This window comes from Pelodiscus sinensis, chromosome 28 (assembly GCF_052426305.1).
Source record: "Pelodiscus sinensis isolate ZL-2025 chromosome 28, ASM5242630v1, whole genome shotgun sequence".
Lineage (NCBI taxonomy): Eukaryota > Metazoa > Chordata > Testudines > Trionychidae > Pelodiscus > Pelodiscus sinensis.
In genome coordinates, this window is record NC_143079.1 from 12,752,065 (window position 1) to 12,770,523 (window position 18,459).

Genomic DNA, 18,459 nt, shown 5'->3' on the forward strand with positions numbered 1-18,459 from the left:
GGAGGTTAATGTCTATGAGGTAATGATATTAGAGGTGATAATTGGGGAAGCTGTCTTTGTAATGGGTGAGATAATTAGCATCTTTGTTAAGGCCCATTCGTAAAGTGTCAAATTTAAGCATGAATGACAGTTCAGAGGCTTCTCTTTGAAGTCTTGTGTTAAAGCCTCTTTGAAGCAGGATGCAGGTAGTGAGGTCGTTGCGACAAGTCCCAGGCTGGTTGAAATGGCAAGAAACTTTTTTCTTTGTGAAATTGTCTGATGTCTGTTTTGTGGGCATTGATCCTTTGGCGAAGTGTCTGAGACGTTTGTCCAATGTACATAGCAGACGGACACCGTCAGCACACGGTGGCATAAATTCTATGCTGTCCAATGCGGTCCAATGGTGGTGTCAGCAGAGTAAATATGTGGACAAAGCTGGCAAGGGGGTTTGTTGCAAGGGAGATACTGGAAGGGCACTGACCTTCCCAGGGCCAGAGTCACTGAAATACCTGCAGGGTGTGAAGGAGGGTGTGAGGACAAGGTTTGCTGCAGGGTGGCTTTGGCAGCTGGGGGACTGGCTCAGGACCTTTCCTCTTATTTCTCCTTCCCTCCCCTTTCCAGGTGGCCAGCAACAAACTGGTAACATGCGGGAGAGGTGATTTATGTTCTCACCCTGGCGTCGGGCCTGCAGGCACCCCAGCCCCGGTCTCTGGGGCTGGCAACCACAGACGTGGCCAGGGGAAGCCGGGAGCGGGCACTCTGCCAGGCTCCCTTTGTGCACCCTTGTCCCCCACTTCTCAGGCTTCATGGCCCAGGGAAGGCCTAGCCTGTCTGCTCAAGCAGCGTGAGACAAACCGACAGCTGGTCAGGAGCCTTTCGATTTTTGCTGCTGCTGTTGCTGGGCCCTAGTGCAGAACTGCTGCTCTGGTGCACCCCACCAAGGCTCACTGTGTAGAAAGGAGCCAGCTCTTCCTCGGGGTGCCCAGCACACAAGGGGCTGCATGAGCAACAGGCTCATCCCCTGGCTGTCTTCAGCCTGTGCGGCTGGCAGGGTGGTAGCGGCTCCGCTCGTTTATCTTCATGGGTCGCTGCAGGTTAAACTAAGGTGAGTTCAGGCTCCAGGCCTCCTCCTCAGCCCATAAACTCCTTAATTAGCCCTTAGTGCTACACTGATCCACAATTACCCCCAAGCACATGCTAAACAGTAGCCAACCTGGGCACCCTGGGGCCATGGGTAATCATTACCTTCTCCATCCTCCAGCTGCATGGCTGAGCCAGCCACAGAGCCCAGGAGCTGGGATGCCTGCTTCGGAACTCTAACCGCTAGGCCATATGGCCTCCCACAGCCAAGTGCAGAACTCAGTTCAGGTTCCCAGTCCCATGGCAGCTGCCAGGGCTTTTCTCACGCAGCCCGCTCTGCGCAGGGTGGGACGGCATAGGAGTGGGCATGCTCAAACGCCCAGGTGAACCCCCACGTGGTCAGGGCAGCACTCCAGTCATCCCTGAGGGCTGGCAAGTGCTTTGGATCTGCCAGCAAGGCTGCTCCACAGCCTCCCTGCAGAACCTGTTGGCACACAGGTAGCAGTGCATGGAGCTGGTGTGGCCAGCCAAGGAGACCCCCCCGCAGTGGGTCAGCGGGCACAGGCAGAGCTGGCCCAATCCTCTGTGCCCAGCAGCATTTCTCAGGCTTGACCAATACCTACACCCCCTGTCCACCAGTGTCTGGCACCCCCCCTACTGCACCGCACGGTGCCTGACACCCCCCCACCTACTGAACCCCTCAGTGCCCGGCACCCCCCCCACCTACTGCACCTCACGGTGCCTGATACTACCCTCACCTACTGCACCCCACGGTGCCCAGCACCCCCCCACCTACTGCACCCCTCAGTGCCTGGCACCCCCCCACCTACTGCACTGCACGGTGCCTGACACCCCCCCACCTACTGAACCCCTCAGTGCCTGGCACCCCCCCACCTATTGCACCCCTCAGTGCCTGGCACCCCCCCCCCCACCTGGCCCCCCCACCCCCCCACCTATTGCACCCCTCAGTGCCTGGCACCCCCCCACCTGCCCGGCCCCCCCCCCCACCTACTTGCACCCCCCCCCCTCTGCACCCCTCAGTGCCTGGCACCCCCCCACCTACTGCACCCCTCAGTGCCTATTGCACCCCTCAGTGCCTGGCACCCCCCCACCTCCCTCCCCAGCCTGCACCCGCCTACCCGCACCCGCCCCGTCCTAAACCTGCCCCGCCCCTCTCCCCTACTCCAGCCCCGCCCCTTCCCAGCCCCGGCACCGCCCCGCAGCCGGGGCGGGGCGAAGTCCCAGCACGTGACCGGCGTGGGCGGGGCGCCGCGGTGACGCAGCGCGCTGGGCGGGGCGGCGCGCGGGGCGGTAGTTGGCGCGCGGAGCGGCGGCCGCTGTCAGTGCAGAGCCGCGAGCGGGCGGGACGGACGCGCCAGCAGGTACCGCGCGGCCGGGGGGGGGCGGGGTCTGGCCGGGCGGCGGCCCCGGCCGCGGGGACCCGAGACCCGCCTCGGCCCCCGCCGGCTCCGGAGTGTCCTTGGCGCCACCGCCCGGGCGCCTCAGCCGCGGGGAGGGCGGGGCCGGGGGGGAGTGACGGCGGCAGCGACCAATCAGGAGTCGGCGTGGTGCCATTCCCGCCGCTGATAGGCCGGGCTGTCGAAGGGGGCTGGTGCCGGGGCGGAGCCGCTCGCTGATTGGCCGGCGGGGGGCGGGGCCGCGGCCGCGAGCAACCCGGGACCCCAGCCGGGCGGGAGCGCGCGGCCTCGCGTGGCGGGAGATGGGGGGAAACTGAGGCACGGCGGGAGTTCGGGGCTCGTGGCGGGCCGCTCTCGCGGGGGCCCTGCCCCTCCCCCGGCGGGGTCGGTCCCGGGTCCCAAGCGCCTCGCGGGTCCAGCCCGTCTGGGTGCTGCCTGTAGCGGGGCCGGGGCCGCTCTGGCGGGGCGAGGGCTGTGCGTGCTGGGCCGGGGTGCGAGGTGTTCACGCTCCCGAGCCGCTTGGCTGGGCTGCAGTCTAGACCTGGCCTCAGTCATAGCCACAGTTTGCAGCGAGGGTTGGAAAAGGGGATTCGAATGGGGAAGATCCGATTTAATTGGCTCAGCTCGCTGAACTGTGGCGTTGGCGTGAGAAGTATTCATACTAGGGACGTGCAAATCCACTTCAGTAATCCATGTAACTGCTGAAAACTTCAGCCATTGCATGGTTATAGGCAGCTCCAGGAGGGCCGGTATGCTCAAGGAGCCAACTAAAAGCAGCCCCCACCACCCCTCTGAAAGAGCGCAGTGTAGTGGGCTGTGTGGAATGGGTTTAAGCGCCAAACTGTTGTCTTCAGACTCTCAGGTGAGAGTGCTTGTGTGGAAGCAGGGAATGGGTAGAAGACAGGAAAATGTACCTCTGAGAGAATTGTGGGTTGATATTGCTAGACTGTCAGCATTGGAGTTAAATAGGAGCATGGGTTAACTCAGTGGTCTCCAACCTTTTTACACCCAAGATCACTTTTTAAGTCTCAGAACAGGAGAAGCTCTACTGCCCCGCCCCTTCCTTGAAGCCCCGCCTCCATTACATGTGGAAATCTAATGTAAATGTGCTGCGCAGGTGCGCAGTTCAGAGAGGGCTCAAGAGCTACTCTTAGAGCCCCTGGGATCTACCAGTAGCTCGCGATCTACTGGTTGGTGACCACGGGGTTAACTTGTAGTGTGAAGGCATATCCGGAGGCAAGCCGTCAGAAATGCCTTCCACAAAGATGGACATGTGGGGATGGCGGGGAGAATGGAACTTCCAGTAGTGTAAACAGAATAGCATATGCTTGCTTTGCCTTTTAATAAAGTTGAATCTTGCACATGGGCTGTATTTTTGCCTACACCTGCTATAGGATACAAGTGATCAGGAACCTCATTTAGACAGAATGTTCCGTGGAAAATTTTTCAATATTTTGAAGGGGGCTGAAGATTTTTTTGCTCCATTTTTACGTTCTTAGTCCTATGTGTAAATCTTCATGCCAGGAATCTTTCTGTTTCAAATAGGCACTATTGAACAGTTTAAGGTTAAACAAACTGATAATGTGTTTTGTAGCTTTGTTGAGAAACTGCTGTCCCTTCACGTCTGGATCAGTTTGTTTAGTGGAGTTGGGCTGAATGTGTGCGTCAGGATTTCAGTTATTGGAAACATGAATTAACTGACTTATTGCAAAAAAGTAGTTCATAATCATCTGATTTTAACTTTTTTTTAAACTCCAAATGAATTTTCAGCCCTCACTGAGCGGATGGAGAACTCTTTCCATTTCCTGTATGTTTTGATAGTGCTAGTTGTTACAGCTTCTGGTGGAACAGTTACAGAGATTTATTTTGTTTGAGGTGACCTTGAATAAGCACACACCTTCTTTAAAAATAAAATAACACTCTACAGCAGTAATGTTAAACATACTCAGATATGCTAGGCCCCTGGCAGCAAAAAAGGGCAAATAATAGTTCTTAAGACTTAAAAAAACCAAAAAAAACCCCACTACTTTAATCATTTGGTCACCTAAAGTAAGGGACCTGTGTTGTTAGTATTAAAAACTACATTTAGCAGTCTAATAGCATTTAACAAAATTAGCTAAACTCAGATAGTTCAAGACTTGTTTAGTTTTTTATTACTTATGCTTATATGTGTAGGGTTCACTTCACCAGTTTAGCAGCCTAATTTTTCCTTTAATCAGACATTCATTCTCTTAATCCTCTGTTTGTTTGGCTTGGTCCTTGCTTAAGCAAAAAGTGATTCCCAGTCTGTCTTCTGTGACAAGTTTTATTGACTCTTCTGGCTGGTTTGAGGCCAAATTAAGTAGCTTAATCTACAGTGTTTAATGGTCTGTCTTTGTATAGTTTGAATACTGGGTTTATTCTGAATATTTGTAGTCACTGATCTTTCAGTGAAAACAACTAAAAACAGGGAATTGAGGAATTTCTGAGTTTGAGTCCAGCTTTAATGCTTCCTTGTCAACACAGCTGTACATGTGATCAATACATTTGAATACTGTTTTAGTTAAACTGGTTCAGCTTTGTATCTGAACTCTCATCGGTTTACTTTATATCGGCACATTTACAAGCATAGGCTAAATTAATGTATCTAAATATAAACCAATATGAGTCTCCCCAGACAGGCTGTAAGGTGTAACTAAACTGATTCATATTAAACCTGTGCAGCTTCTGAGTATAGACAAGCCAAAGCACTTTATTTGGAATTGGGCAGATCAGTTCTAAGCCAAAACTTTTAAAATATTTACCACTAATACTTTTTTGACACTTCATCTCTTAGGAGCCTAATAGTGGCTTGTGTACATTGGGTTATTCCTGAAAATCTCTACCCATCGACACTTACTTTGGAGCAAAAGTTCTCCGATCCCATTGAAAGTAGATTAAGCTAAACAGGAGCCAAGGCACTCTTGTTCCAAATAAAAGTGCCTATGCTTGGAGTTACTAAAAATAGCTATTGTTTTTCTGTCTCATTCAGGGAGACACTCAGAATCCCTATCAATCCTAAGATATGAAATCAACAGACTTGCATCCCAAAAGACTGAGTGTTTGTTTGCTTCTGTTTTGATGCAAAACCACTGGGAGTCTGTCGAGATCTGACAAGATGTTGGTTTACAGACTTAAGGAAAAGACTAACAGAAATAAGATCACTGGTATTTGTGATGGTAGCAGTAATTATACACAAGTCAGATGTTAATAAACACTTTTAACAATTGTATGCACAGCTGTAGCCCAAGAAGGAATCAATAAAAGATGCCCTATTTGTGAATTGTCTCTGTCACAGATCTGTTGGAAAGAGCTTTCTGATGTTCCTCTAGAAACTGGAGCAATAGCTTAGACTTCAAAAGAAATGAAGGTTGGAAAGACCAAATGAATTTTAACAAATGTTCTCTGAAACTTGAACACCTCTGTTCAGTGAGGCCATGGATGACCAAACTCTCCTACCTCCTCTAAGAGAATCTGTTCCTTCAGTTAGCCCTAAACCTGGGAAAGTCAATAGACTAATAGTTACTGGCCAGTTTTTTAGCCAGAGCATTTGCTATGGAATTGTGCAAAGGCCTCGCACACGCAACAAGCTTGTTACCCAGATGAGCGCTAATTAGAATGCTTAGACTCAACTTTTGCAGGTGTTGAGTTCTCAACAGTCATTGTTCTCAGCATCTTTGAAAGTCATGTCCCAAATGTCTCCAGTTGGACACCAGAATTAGATTACTCCATGAAAAGTTGGTCCATAAGCCTCTCTGAATGGTAACTACCAAGAGGTAGAATCCTAGTGATGACGAGGCAGTGGGTAGTTTTTTGTACAAGTTAGCAGGTTGATTTAAAGTGGGTAGTAGTGTACCGGAGGTTCCCTGTTTCCCACAGCTTCCATTGGCCAGGAGCAGCAAACCACAGCCCCTGGGAGCTGTGAGTAGCATGCCTGCAGACACTCAGTAAGCAAACTGCCTTGCAGCCCCCAGCAGCTAACCCTGACCAGCCCGAACCGGAGGCTCCCCACTCCTGATTTAAGGGCTATGTTTTCGCTGCCAAAAAGGGGGTGGAGCAGCAGGTTAGGGTATGTTATCTTGCTGAAGGTAAGACACAGCCATAGACTTGGAGGGACCTTAGGGCTTTTACCTTGATGTACAAAGTCATGTGGGAAACTGCAGCATAGTTATCTTCTCCAGGATTTTACCACCTGTTAAGAACGTACCTTTTCCCTTAGTGAAGTCACAGTGTAGTGCTGTGAAGGGCTTTGAGTGCACAGCAAGGAAGGCACTATACTTCTCTACTCCAGATTGTCCCTCCTTGGTCTGGCACCCTGGAGATCTGACGGGTCCTGGACCAGGGGCAGTCAGTGCCGGCCCCTCTGCTGCCCTGGCTGCAGGGATCTGCTTGATGGCAGCAGAGGGGCTGGCATTGACTGAGCAGGGACTGGGTGGAGGGTGCTCGGCAGAAGAGACGGGGTGGCAGTGTAGCCTTCTCCTGGGCGTCTTGCCTCCTGTCCCCACTTTTCCAGCTCCGGAAGCTTTTGGGAGGACGGGAGGAACAGCTGAGCATTGGGCCTCAGCTTTTCCTCATGAGGGTTCCAGCCCAGGAGCACCCATGGGGATGTCAGGCCAGAGATGGTCTCCGGGTGAGGGAAATCCAGACTAGAGGTGCAGCCTGTAGCACTCCATTGAATTCTGGCCCAAAAGCACCATGGCAGCTCGGTGAGCAATGCAATAAAATTGTAGCTGGAAGAAAAGTGCTGTCCTAGTTAACCAGTTGCAACTCCCAGCCAGCAACTCTCAGCCAGTGCCTATTAAATAGGAAAGGGGGTAATGGAAAATGTTTCCAAGCTGGGTTTATGTAACCAAAGTTGTTTTCTTGCGGTTTTTGCTTATGAAGGAGGGTTGTGCCATCTTCATATGAGGTTGCTGGAGAAAATGTAACATTGAACCCCGTGATCCAGCTGCCAAACAGACCCTGCCAGTTCTCAGCTGGGGATAGGGGCTTTTTATGTCCACTTAGTGGGCTCTCACTGAACAAACTTGTTTGTGTTTTTAAGTAAATGTTTTGTAAACGAAAGGCCGAAACCCTCTCCCCAGCCAGTGTACCAATTCTGGAAGTAGCCTCCAGCTCACATGCCACTGTCCTAGGGCTTTTAAAAGAGACAAACTGCTGGGTATTGTATGGCCTGGTGACGGCTGCTCTGCTGACAGACTGATCCGTAAGTATTCTGTGTGTTATGACGGCATGTAGCTGCACCAATAGCTTGTGCACTGTCACTGACATTTCTTTTTGTTTTTAAACGGGAGTCAGTGTTCATCTCAAGGACTAGATTTGAAATGTTAATAGGAATAGCTGGGAAGGGGAGCAGAGGTGTAAGGGCCAGATTTTCAGATGTTCCACTTCCATTGGAAAATTTTCCTTTTTTTAAATAGGAAAAAACAACTAAAAAGCACAGGAATTGGCAGAAGGACAAGAAATTATTTGAAGCTTTTTTTTAATTGACTCAATTACAGTACAGGCAGTCCCCGGGTTACGTACAAGATCGGGACTGTAGGTTTGCTCTTAAGTTGAATTTGTATGTAAGTTGGAACTGGTACATATTGTAGGGGAAACTCTAGCCAAACATTTCTCCAGAGCTCAGTTTTATTCTCCCACACCTCACTTCCCTCAGTCCTTTATTCTCAAGCTGAGGTGTCTGCTGAGAAAAGCCGCTCCGTGTCTCCCTGGTCTGCTGGGGGGGGGCGCTAGCTTCGCGTCTCCCTGGTCTGCTGGGGGGAAGCAGCTAGTGCGGGGTTGCCTCACCCCGTTTGTAAGTAGGGATCCGATGCAAGTCGGGTCCATGTAACCTGGGGACTGCCTGTACTGTCTCAGCCGAATAAACAGGCATTAGCCATAAGATAGCTTTAGGAGTCTGATTCACTAAGGCTAGGTCTTCACTGCAAAAACCTTGCATTAGTTTTGAGATAGTTGTCTTGCTGTAAGTTCTTAGTGGAGACAAGGTATGGGGAACTTTTACAGCAAGGTGGCTACTTGTGGTCTCCTTCATCTGTCTGCAGTAAGGTACTTTTGGTTTGTGTCCACAGGGATTTAGCATTGAGATGGTCAGATGTCACCTATTTTTTTTCCAGTGAAGACATAGCCTCGGAATCCCAGCCCTCCACTCTTTAAAGGGAAATAGGGCCTTTCCTGGAACCCGCGTCTCTCGCGTTTAGTTGGACAGCAAATCCAAGAAGATATGCTTCTTGTATGTTACGTTTTAATTTTGCATAATAGCTGATAATTTTACTCTGATGGCTTAATGACCTCTTCCTAGTGCACTAGGAGGAATGGCGCACATGTTGTAAAATGCCTGCATATGTTGCGCTGCACGCAAGGGCAACTCTTTCCCTGCCCCGCGTGTTTGGGAGTGAGCAATGTGGACACTAAGAGAACTGCAGGGAGGTGGGAATGGGAACAAAGTTCAGCAGAAGTGCTGCTGAGTGGCAGTCTCAGCATTTTGCCTCCACTGCTTCCAGTGAGTTGCAATTACGCTCTCTTGGGGTGCCTTCCCTGTCAGTAAATCCATTTTCCCAACATCCCCTTTGCTTTTAATCATTCCTACCTCTCCTCTAGCTTTGCTTCTGATGCTCTTTGTCCGCAGCCTACTGACCAGCTTTCTCTGATCACATTTACAGCCTAGTGTTCCCTCCTTTATTCCTGTGCCCCAAGAGGTATAAACGATCAGACCTTTCTCATTTTATCAGCGGTTGTCAGAAAAACGAACATCTGTTCACAATGGAGTACTGCTTGATAAATGTAAAGCTTACAAGTTGATATATTAAACTTCAGTTTTAGGTGATGTAAACTGAAAGCAAAATAGGGGAGAAAAAGTTGCTGTTAGGGTTGGATTTCACTTTCTGCTTTAGTTCCCTACTCCCCAGCCAATTGCAGCCAGTCCGTATGGGAAGGGATGTTAGTGTGTAATCATTTAAATGATTTGATTGATTGATAAGCCTGGTCTTATCTGTTAATTCTAATGACCAGGGCTCGACAAATAATACAATCTACTTGCCTGTGGCGAGTAGATGGTAACCCGGAAGAGCTGGGTTCGGGCGTTCTGCGCATGCGCAGATCGCTGGACAGCGCAGCTGGTGAGCTGGGCTCGCCGCGGTTTGGTGAGCCCTGCTGATGACTACATGCCCCTCGCCCCCAGGTTGCTGGTGGCTCCCCCCATGTATTGGCTCCCCCAGAACTGCCTGGGGTAGGCAGGAGAGAGTGCTTCTCCCCCCGTCTACCCCACATGTAAATGTGTAACAATTAAAAAAAATCCAGTGGTTACATGTTTACGCACGTGTTTGTTAACATCCCTATTGGGGAGTGGAGGGGATTAACCCAAAGGGATACTAGTCCATATCTTAATTCAGTAGTTGTGCAGTGCCAATACCCATACTAAGCTATTGGTTTCAAGTAGCCAAATGAGAAATCTGACTGGAGGAGGGGCAGCGTGGCCTCCTGGATGGAGCGTTGCTCTAGGACATGGGAAACCTGTTACTGGCTCCGCTCTGCTGAGTGACTCTGATTCCAGTCTCAATCTCCATTTTACAGATGGGGAAACAATGTTTGAGAAGGGCTTTGAGATCTGTGGATGAGAAATGCTAAGTAACAGCTAGATGGTTATTGGGTTGATTTCTCTTTGTAAATTGCAAAACAGTTCAATGTCTAAAATGCTTCTTATTCCTATACCAACAGGAGCTTGTGAGCGGCTACAGGACAAAAATGTTTCACTTAAGGACTTGTGCTGCTAAATTGAGGCCGTTGACGGCCTCACAGACTGTTAAGACAATTTCCCAACACAAGCCAGCAGCACCAAGGACGTTCCAGCAAATCAGGTGTTACAGTGCGCCTGTGGCTGCTGAGCCGTTTCTGAGTGGGACTAGTTCGAACTATGTGGAGGAAATGTACTATGCGTGGCTGGAAAATCCCAAAAGTGTACATAAGGTAAGGAGGAGCCATTCGTCCAGGATATTGTTCCTTCATCTCCTGCATGTGTGTGAGAGAGAGTCCAATGGCACAGTCAGGTAAGTGCAGATGTCCGGAAGGAATTCAGCGCAAAGAGCCTGGGAATCACGAATCATCAGTTCCACGTCCGCTTCTGTGGAAAGAACCAACAGTGTTTAATTGAGCAATAGCAAAACAATTCGATCCTGCTTCGTTCTGGATTGAATCCGAGAAGCTCAGAGCATTCAGTCAACTCGGCATGTTCTGCTTTGGGAATCAAAGGTGGATTCAAAGAGAAGAGCTGCCTTTCCTGGGAATCCCCCTCTTGCTGAGCTGCTGCTTTTCCTTTCTGATGGAGTGTTGGGAGAGCAGGGAGGAGGGAATTGGGTTCAAGTTCTGTGCATTCCACTATTAATGTGGGATGCAAATTGTGCTCAGCGCGGCAGTGTTTGATCTCCTGTGAGTAAGTATGCTGGCTCTGCTGCAGAGTCGTTCTTCCAACACCACTTGGGTGGCAGAAATGTGGGTATAAAATCCTCTGCTGTGGTTAGCAGAGCTCTTTCTACCAGCCATTCCTTAACTTTTCCTCAAGCTACTAACTTCAGAAGATAATTATTCTAAGGGTTACAAGTGTAAAATTCTAGTGATCTTTAGTCTATCCAGAGCTGGTATCCGATAGCATACCACCTTGAAATCTGTCACTAACATGCATGTGTTGGGTTAATGGCCATCACACACAATCACTTTGGCCATGGTCCGTGGTAGATTAAGTTTACAAGTTTCAGTACAGTATTCAACCCTATACAAACGCGTGCAGCTCTGTTTAGCATAATTGTCTCATAAATCCCTCTTAGCGGGGCTGAATTTGGACCACAGGAAGTAGTCTGTTGGCTAGTAATTGCCAGGAGCCATTACCAAGCAAAGTGTCACTGGAAGTCTGAGGAGTAACTGTATGAAGTTAATAATAGACATTGAACTAGCTCTGCTATTGCTGTACACTAGACAGTCTTACAGTTAGAGGGTGAAATTAAAAACCTCCACTAGGAAGGAATGCTTGGTGGGGCCAGGAGGTGATCTTCAGCCTCATGTCTAAGGGAAGCTTGTGGAATTGTAGACTTAGCTGCTTTCCCGTCTCATCTCTGGGCAAGCTTTGGAGAGGCTATGAACTGAGACCTTGCACTGTGTGTAGAGAACAGGATTTCTGAAAATGTCCTGCTTCGGACACCTGCAGAGAGAGTTCTACATAATTCAGATCCCCCAGTGCTATGGGAACTTGTATAGATTGCGCTGTGTGACCTGAGGTGCAAAGTAACAGAACAGGACTTCAATTCCTGGTCAGCATACTGTAACCCCAGAACAGACGTCCTGCAGACCAGAACTCACTCACTCTGTTCTCTTTTTCATAACTGTGCTTTTGATAGCACATCTGCCCTCCCCAGACATGCGTGTCATACTAAATACCTGTGACATTCTAGGAGTGGTCTCATGCAGCCAGACTACGTAGCACTATCTGTCTTTGAGATGATCCTTAGCAGAAGAGCTCTAGGATGGATGGAAAGTCAAATTTTGTAAATAAATAAAAGGGGGGGTTTGTGTGGTTTTTTGTTTTTTTTGTTTTCACAAGGGGTGTTTTTCCTAGTGTTGTGGGGGTGGGGCATCAAAATACACAACTGGTCCCCATCAAGGCCTTTTGTGTTTAATTATTGACATACAAAGCACTTCACTCAAAGAACAAAACTAGGTGAGTTTGATTTATGTGCATTTGGCACTAGAATCATAGAATACTAGGACTAGAAGGGACCTCGAGAGGTCATCGAGTCCAGTTCCCTGCCCTCATGGCAGGACCCAGTACTGTCTAGACCATCCCTGATGGACATTTATCTAACCTGCTCTTAAATATCTCCAGAGATGGAGATTCCGCAACCACCCCAGGCAATTTATTCCAATGCTTGATCACCCTGACAGGAACTTTTTCCTAATGTCCAACTGTGACGAGGCGGACAGGCCCCGCACTGATGGACAAGGGGTAGTCAAGGCCCAGCTGGTGGAGAAAGCCCCGCCCCTCCAGCCCTGCTGGGCATGTTTCCAGTAGAGGCTGGGTATAAAAGCAGAGGGAGCCCTGCAGCCAAGGACACCGCAGGATGAGGGAGTAGACCAGGCCGGGCCGGTGTTTCTGCAGCAGCTGAGACCAGAGGTGCTGCCCGTGCCTGACCCAGAGACAGAGCCAGCAGCTGCCATCACCAGGGAGGCAAGAGCATGCCCGCAACCCTGGCAGGTACTGACTCGGAGGCGAATGGGCCCCAGGAGAACCAGGGTGTGGTAGGAAGCAGCCCAGGGCAAAGGACTAAAAGCTTGGCTCGGCGTGTATCAGCCGGATTCCCCGCCAAGCTGGCAGGAGCCATAGGCCCTGCCTAAAGGGCCCTGAGCTGGGACCTGGTGGAGAGGGAGGGCCCAGGTCCCCCTACCACCCATTTTCCCTTCCCTGGAAATCAAACCCCGGGCCAGGAGAGGCTTCTCTGAGTGGCTAGGCCTTGAATACCATATTTACCCTGATAGAGGTACTTGATAGTGAGACTGGTAATGTCGTATTTACCCTGATAGAATCATAGAACCATAGAGCTGGAAGAGACCTCAGAAGGTCATCAATTCCAGCTCCCTGCTCTAGGCAGGACCAATCCCAACTAAATCAACCCGGCCAGGGCTTTGTCAAGCCGAGACTTAAACATCTCTAGGAATGAAGACTCCACTACTTCCCTAGGGAACCCATTCCAGTGCTTCGCTACCCTCCCAGTAAAATTTTTCCTAATATCCAACCTGGACCTCTCCCACCACAACTTGAGACCATTGCTCCTTGTTCTGCCATAACAGCCTCTCTCCATCCTCTTTGGAACCTCCCTTCAGGAAGTTGAAGGCTGCTATCAAATCCCCCCTCACTCTTCGCTTCTGCAGACTAAACAGACCCAACTCCTTCAGCCTCTCCTCATCGGTCATGTGCTCCAGACCCCTAATCATTTTGGTTTCCCTCTGCTGGACCCTCTCCAATGCCTCCACATCTTTTTTGTAGTGGGGGGCCCAGAACTGGACACACTATTCCAGATGTGGCCTCACCAAAGCCGAATAAAAGGAAATAATGACATCTCTGGATCTGCTGGCAATGCTCCTCTTAATGCAACCTAATATGCCATTGCAAAATGCAGGACAATGTAGCACTTTAAAGACTAACAAGATGGTTTATTAGATGATGAGCTTTCGTGGGCCAGACCCACTTCCTCAGATCAAAGGAAGTGGGTCTGGCCCATGAAAGCTCATCATCTAATAAACCATCTTGTTAGTCTTTAAAGTGCTACATTGTCCTGCATTTTGCTTCAGCTACCCCAGACTAACACGGCTACATTTCTATCACTATTCTAATATGCCATTAGCCTTCTTGGCTGCAAGGGCACACTGACTCATATCCAGCTTCTCATCCACTGTAACCCCCAGGTCCTTTTCTGCAGAACTACTACTTAATTGGTTGGTCCCCAGCTTGTAACAATGCTTGGGATTCTTCCGTCCCAAGTGCAGGACTCTGCACTTGTCCTTGTTGAACCTCATCAAATTTCTTGTGGCCCAATCCTCCAATTTGTCTACGTCACTCTGGACCCTATCCCTGCCCTCAAGCTTATCTACCTCTCCCCCTAGCTTAGTGTCATCCGCAAACTTGCTGAGGGTGCAATCCATCCCCTCATCCAGGTCATTAATAAAGATATTGAGCAAAACCGGTCCTAGAACCGAACCTTGGGACACTCTGCTAGAAACCGACCGCCATCCTGACATTGAGCCGTTGATCACTACCCACTGTGCCCGGCCTTCAACTGTCTTACTGTCCATTTATCCAATCCACATTCCCTTAACTTGCTGGCAAGAATATTGTGGGAGACCATATCAAAAGCCTTGCTAAAGTCAAGGTATATCACATCCACTGACTTTCCCACGTCCACAGAGCCAGTTACCTCATTATAGAAACTAATCAGATTGGTTAGACACGACTTTCCTTTTGTGAATCCTGACTATTCCTAATCACTTTCCTCTCTTCCGAGTGCTTCAAAATGGATTCCTTAAGGACACCTTCCATGATTTTTCCAGGAACCGAGGTAAGACTGACCGGCCTATAATTCCCTGGATCGTCCTTCTTCCCTTTTTTGAAGATGGGCACTACATTTGCCTTTTTCCAATCATCCGGGATTTCTCCCGATCTCCACGACTTTTCAGAGATAATGGCCGAAGGCTCCTCAAAGACATTTGCCAAACTCCGTCAGTACCCTCGGGTGCATTAAGTCTGGACCCATGGATTTGTGTATGTTTAGCTTTTATAAATAGTTCCTAACCTGTTCTTTACCCACCAAGGGCTGTCCATCTTCATCCCATCTTGCATCACTTAGCGCATTAGTCGAGGAGCCGACCTTGTCCGTGAATACAGAGGCAAAGAACGCATTGAGTACTTCAGCTTTCCCCACATCATCTGTCACTAGGTTACCTCCTTCATCCGGTAGGGTCCCCGCACTCTCTCTAATCACCTTCTTGTTGTTAACATGCCTGTAGAAACCTTTCTTGTATCCTTCACATCCTTAGCCAGTCTCAATTCCATTTGCGCTTTCACCTTCCTGATAACCCCCCGGCATTCTCGAGCTAGACATTCAAACCCCTCCCTGGTCATTTGTCCAAGTTTCCACTTCTTGTAAGCTTCCTTTTTGTGCTTAAGTTCACCAAGGATTTCCCCTGTAAGCCAATCCGGTCTCCTACCATGTTTGCCTCTCTTGCTACGCAGCGGGATGGTTTCTTTCTGTGCCTTCAATAAGGCTTCTTTAAAATACTGCCAGCTGTCCTGGACTCCTTTCCTCTTCATGTTAACATCCCAGGGGATTCTGCCCATCAGGTCTCTGAGGGAGTCAAAATCTGCTTTTTTTGAAGTCCAAGGTGTGTATTTTACTACTCTCTTTTCTTCCTTTGGTCAGGATCCTGAAATCTACCATCTCATGATCACTGCTTCCCAGGTTGTCACCCACCTCTACTTCCCCTATCAGTTCCTCCCTGTTTGTGAGCAGAAGATCAAGCTGCACACGGCCCCTGGTTGGATCCTTCAGCACTTGTCTCAAGAAGTTATCCCCAACATTCTCCAAAAACTTCCTGGATTGCCTGTGTACTGCTGTATTGGTTTCCCAACAGATGTTGGGAATAGAGAGGCATGGACTTTATAGTTTGAGACTGGTAATGTTGTATTTACCCTGATAGAGGGACATGGACTTGTATGTTGGGACTACTAGGGTTGTATTCACCCTGATAGAGCAGGCAATGGGCCCGTAAGAGAGGGGGCACACCCCACGCTGGGGCGTACCCCCTGACACCAACCTAAACCTCCCTTGCTGCAGTTTAAGCCCATTGCTTCTTGTTCTGTCTTCAGAGGCCAGGAAGAACAGGTTTTCTCCCTCCTCCTTGTGACACCCTTTTAGATACTTGAAAACCGCTATCATGTCCCCTCTGTCGTCTTTTCTAAACTAAACAAGCCCAGTTCTTTCAATCGTCCTTCGTAGGTCATGTTCTTTAGACCTTTAATCATTCTTGTTGCTCTTCTCTGGTCCTTCTCCACTTTCTCCACATCTTTCTTGAAATGTGGCACCCAGAACTGGACACACTACTCCAACTGAGGCCTAATCAGTACAGAGTCGAGCGGAAGAATGACTCCTTGTGTCTTGCTCACAACACACCTGTTAATGCATCCTAGAATCATGTTGGCTCTTTTTTTTTTTTTGGGGTGGGGGAGCAAACAGTATCACACTGATTTATTTAGCTTGTGGTCCACTATAACCCCTAGATCCGTTTCTGCCGTACTCCTTCCTACACAGTCGCTTCCCATTCTGTATGTTTGAAACTGATTGTTCCTTCCTAGGTGGAGCACTTTGCATTTGTCCTTATTAAACTTTATCCTGTTTACCTCGGACCATTTCTCCAGTTTGTCCAGATTATTTTGAATTATGATCCTATCCACCAAAGCAGTTGCAACCCCTCCAAGCTTGGTATCATCCGCAGACTTAATAACCGTACTCTGTATGCTGATATCTAAATTGTTGAAGATATTAAACAGAACTAGTCCCAAAACAGACTCCTGCAGAACTGCACTTGTTACTCCTTCCCAGCAGGATTGTGTATCATTAATAGCTACACTCTGGGAACGGTTATCCAGCCAGGTATGCACCCACCTTATAGTAGGATGTTAAAATGTGGCTCATTGACTAGTCTATAGGCACTTCCGCATTCCTCCTTTGAAATGTACAAGAGCCCCTTCTGGGGCTCTTGTACATTTCAAAGGAGGAATGTGGAACTCAGAGTACAATCCAGGGTGGGAAGTCCCGCTGACTCTGGGCTGCATTCAGGTGCCTGCTTTGAAATTCACAAGAGTCCCCAGCGGGAGCTGTTGTGCATTTCAAAACCGTGGATCCAGGAGTCAGCAGGGGACTCTTAGTAGAGTGTGTGTTGCTAGGTGGCATTTTAAAGGGGCTGCCTAGGATCAGCTGGGGTCTCCCCAGCTGACCCTAGCCTCCACTGCCTCTTTAAAATGGGGGGAGGCCGCACTTTCAAAGGGGAAGCTGCCACACAGCCCTCGGCCTCTTATGTTTAAAAAGTAGAGCCGCAGTGAACCTCCTTATCGACTAATTGAATAGTGGATGGACATTCCATCCACTATTCAATTAGCTTCCTTACTGCTATTTAACATCCCTAATAGAAATGCATTGCAATCTCCATTGGCTGGTCTCCATGTAAGCCAGAAATGCCATACACTATTGTTAGTGTAGCCACACAAACCATCGCCTCGAATATGCAGGTATCTGGCCCTAGATACCTCTTGGAAAACATTACTGGAATGTATTTGCAACTTGTAGGAATAGTAGAGGTTTGAAAAGGGAAACACTATTTCTGAACTCTAAGTCTCTTGCCTGTGAAACATCAAACAAAAGACAGTGAGAACAGAAGGCTTCTAAAATCAGCAGCTGATTTTTTTATTTATTTGTTTACTTAAATTAGCCCTCCTACAGCTCTGTAAGCAGCCAGCAGCTGAATGTACACAAGTTCCTGCTCTCTGTGGCTAGTGCCTGCTGGTCTCTTGTGATCTTGCTCAAGGAGCAAGGCTTGTGTTAAGGGTAGGGCTTTTGGGCAGTAATTAAAAACCTGGTACCTCTTTTCTACAGATCCAATTAGTTCTCTTCCAACTATTGTAAGTCAGCAGCTGAATGGTGCCTGCTGTTAGCCATGGAAACAGAGGCCAGGTCAGCAGAAATAACTTTCCTATCCTGCTATTTTTTTTAAGCAATTTCATATTTGTGCTTCTCTCTGGCCCTTGTTTCCAGGGCTAGGCTCCTGGTGACTGGCTCACAGCCATAGCTGAGAGAGAACTTGCTTGTAGCCATCAGCTGCTAACTCTTTGATTTAATCTCCTTATTGAGACTTCAGAAATCAACTCTGGATTTTAAGAGCTGGTTGGCAACATAACTGCCACTACATTTATGATAACTGCTGTCTAATGTCTGGAGGCGTGAGTGCAGGCCAAGGCTCTGATCCCAGGGCTGTAACTGACTTGCAGCGTGGTGTTGGATAAATCACTTTTCTCTTGGCTAAATGGGGTTAGCAGGGACGTTAGCAGTGATGTGAGGATTAGTTTGTAAAACACTTTGAATATTAATATTGGTTCTCAAGCATTTTTGAGAGCAGAGGAATAAGCAAGAGCATGCTGGTACAATGTGAGTAAAGACTCTAGTCCTCTGAAGAAGTAGGCTGTGCCCACAAACTCATGATACTATCTACGGTACATGTTTTGTTAGTCTCTGAAGGCATGTCTACACTTGCACCCTCTTTCGAGAGAGGGATACAAATGAAAACATTCAAAATTGCAAATGAAGCCAGGATTTAAAATCCCGTGCTTCATTTGCATATTCACGTTATGGCGCCATTTCGAAATATTGCCATA

General features: G+C 48.7%; 1 protein-coding gene across 5 annotated transcripts in view; it reads left to right on the top strand.

Annotated features, from left to right (window-relative positions):
• Nucleotides 1-2,308: 2,308 nt before the first annotated feature.
• The window catches only part of OGDH (oxoglutarate dehydrogenase), an 84,309-nt gene continuing 68,158 nt past the window's right edge, over nucleotides 2,309-18,459 (top strand). For 3 of the 5 annotated variants that reach the window (XM_014571854.4, XM_014571855.4, XM_075910806.2), the window contains exons 1-2: nucleotides 8,600-8,727; nucleotides 10,212-10,460. In XM_014571854.4, coding sequence (XP_014427340.2) covers nucleotides 8,719-8,727; nucleotides 10,212-10,460 — 258 coding nt within the window. In that variant the 5' untranslated portion in view covers nucleotides 8,600-8,718. Of the gene's footprint in view, nucleotides 2,442-8,599; nucleotides 8,728-10,211; nucleotides 10,461-18,459 lie in introns of those variants that run through there. The other 2 variants (XM_075910807.2, XM_075910808.2) reach the window with 2 other exon arrangements.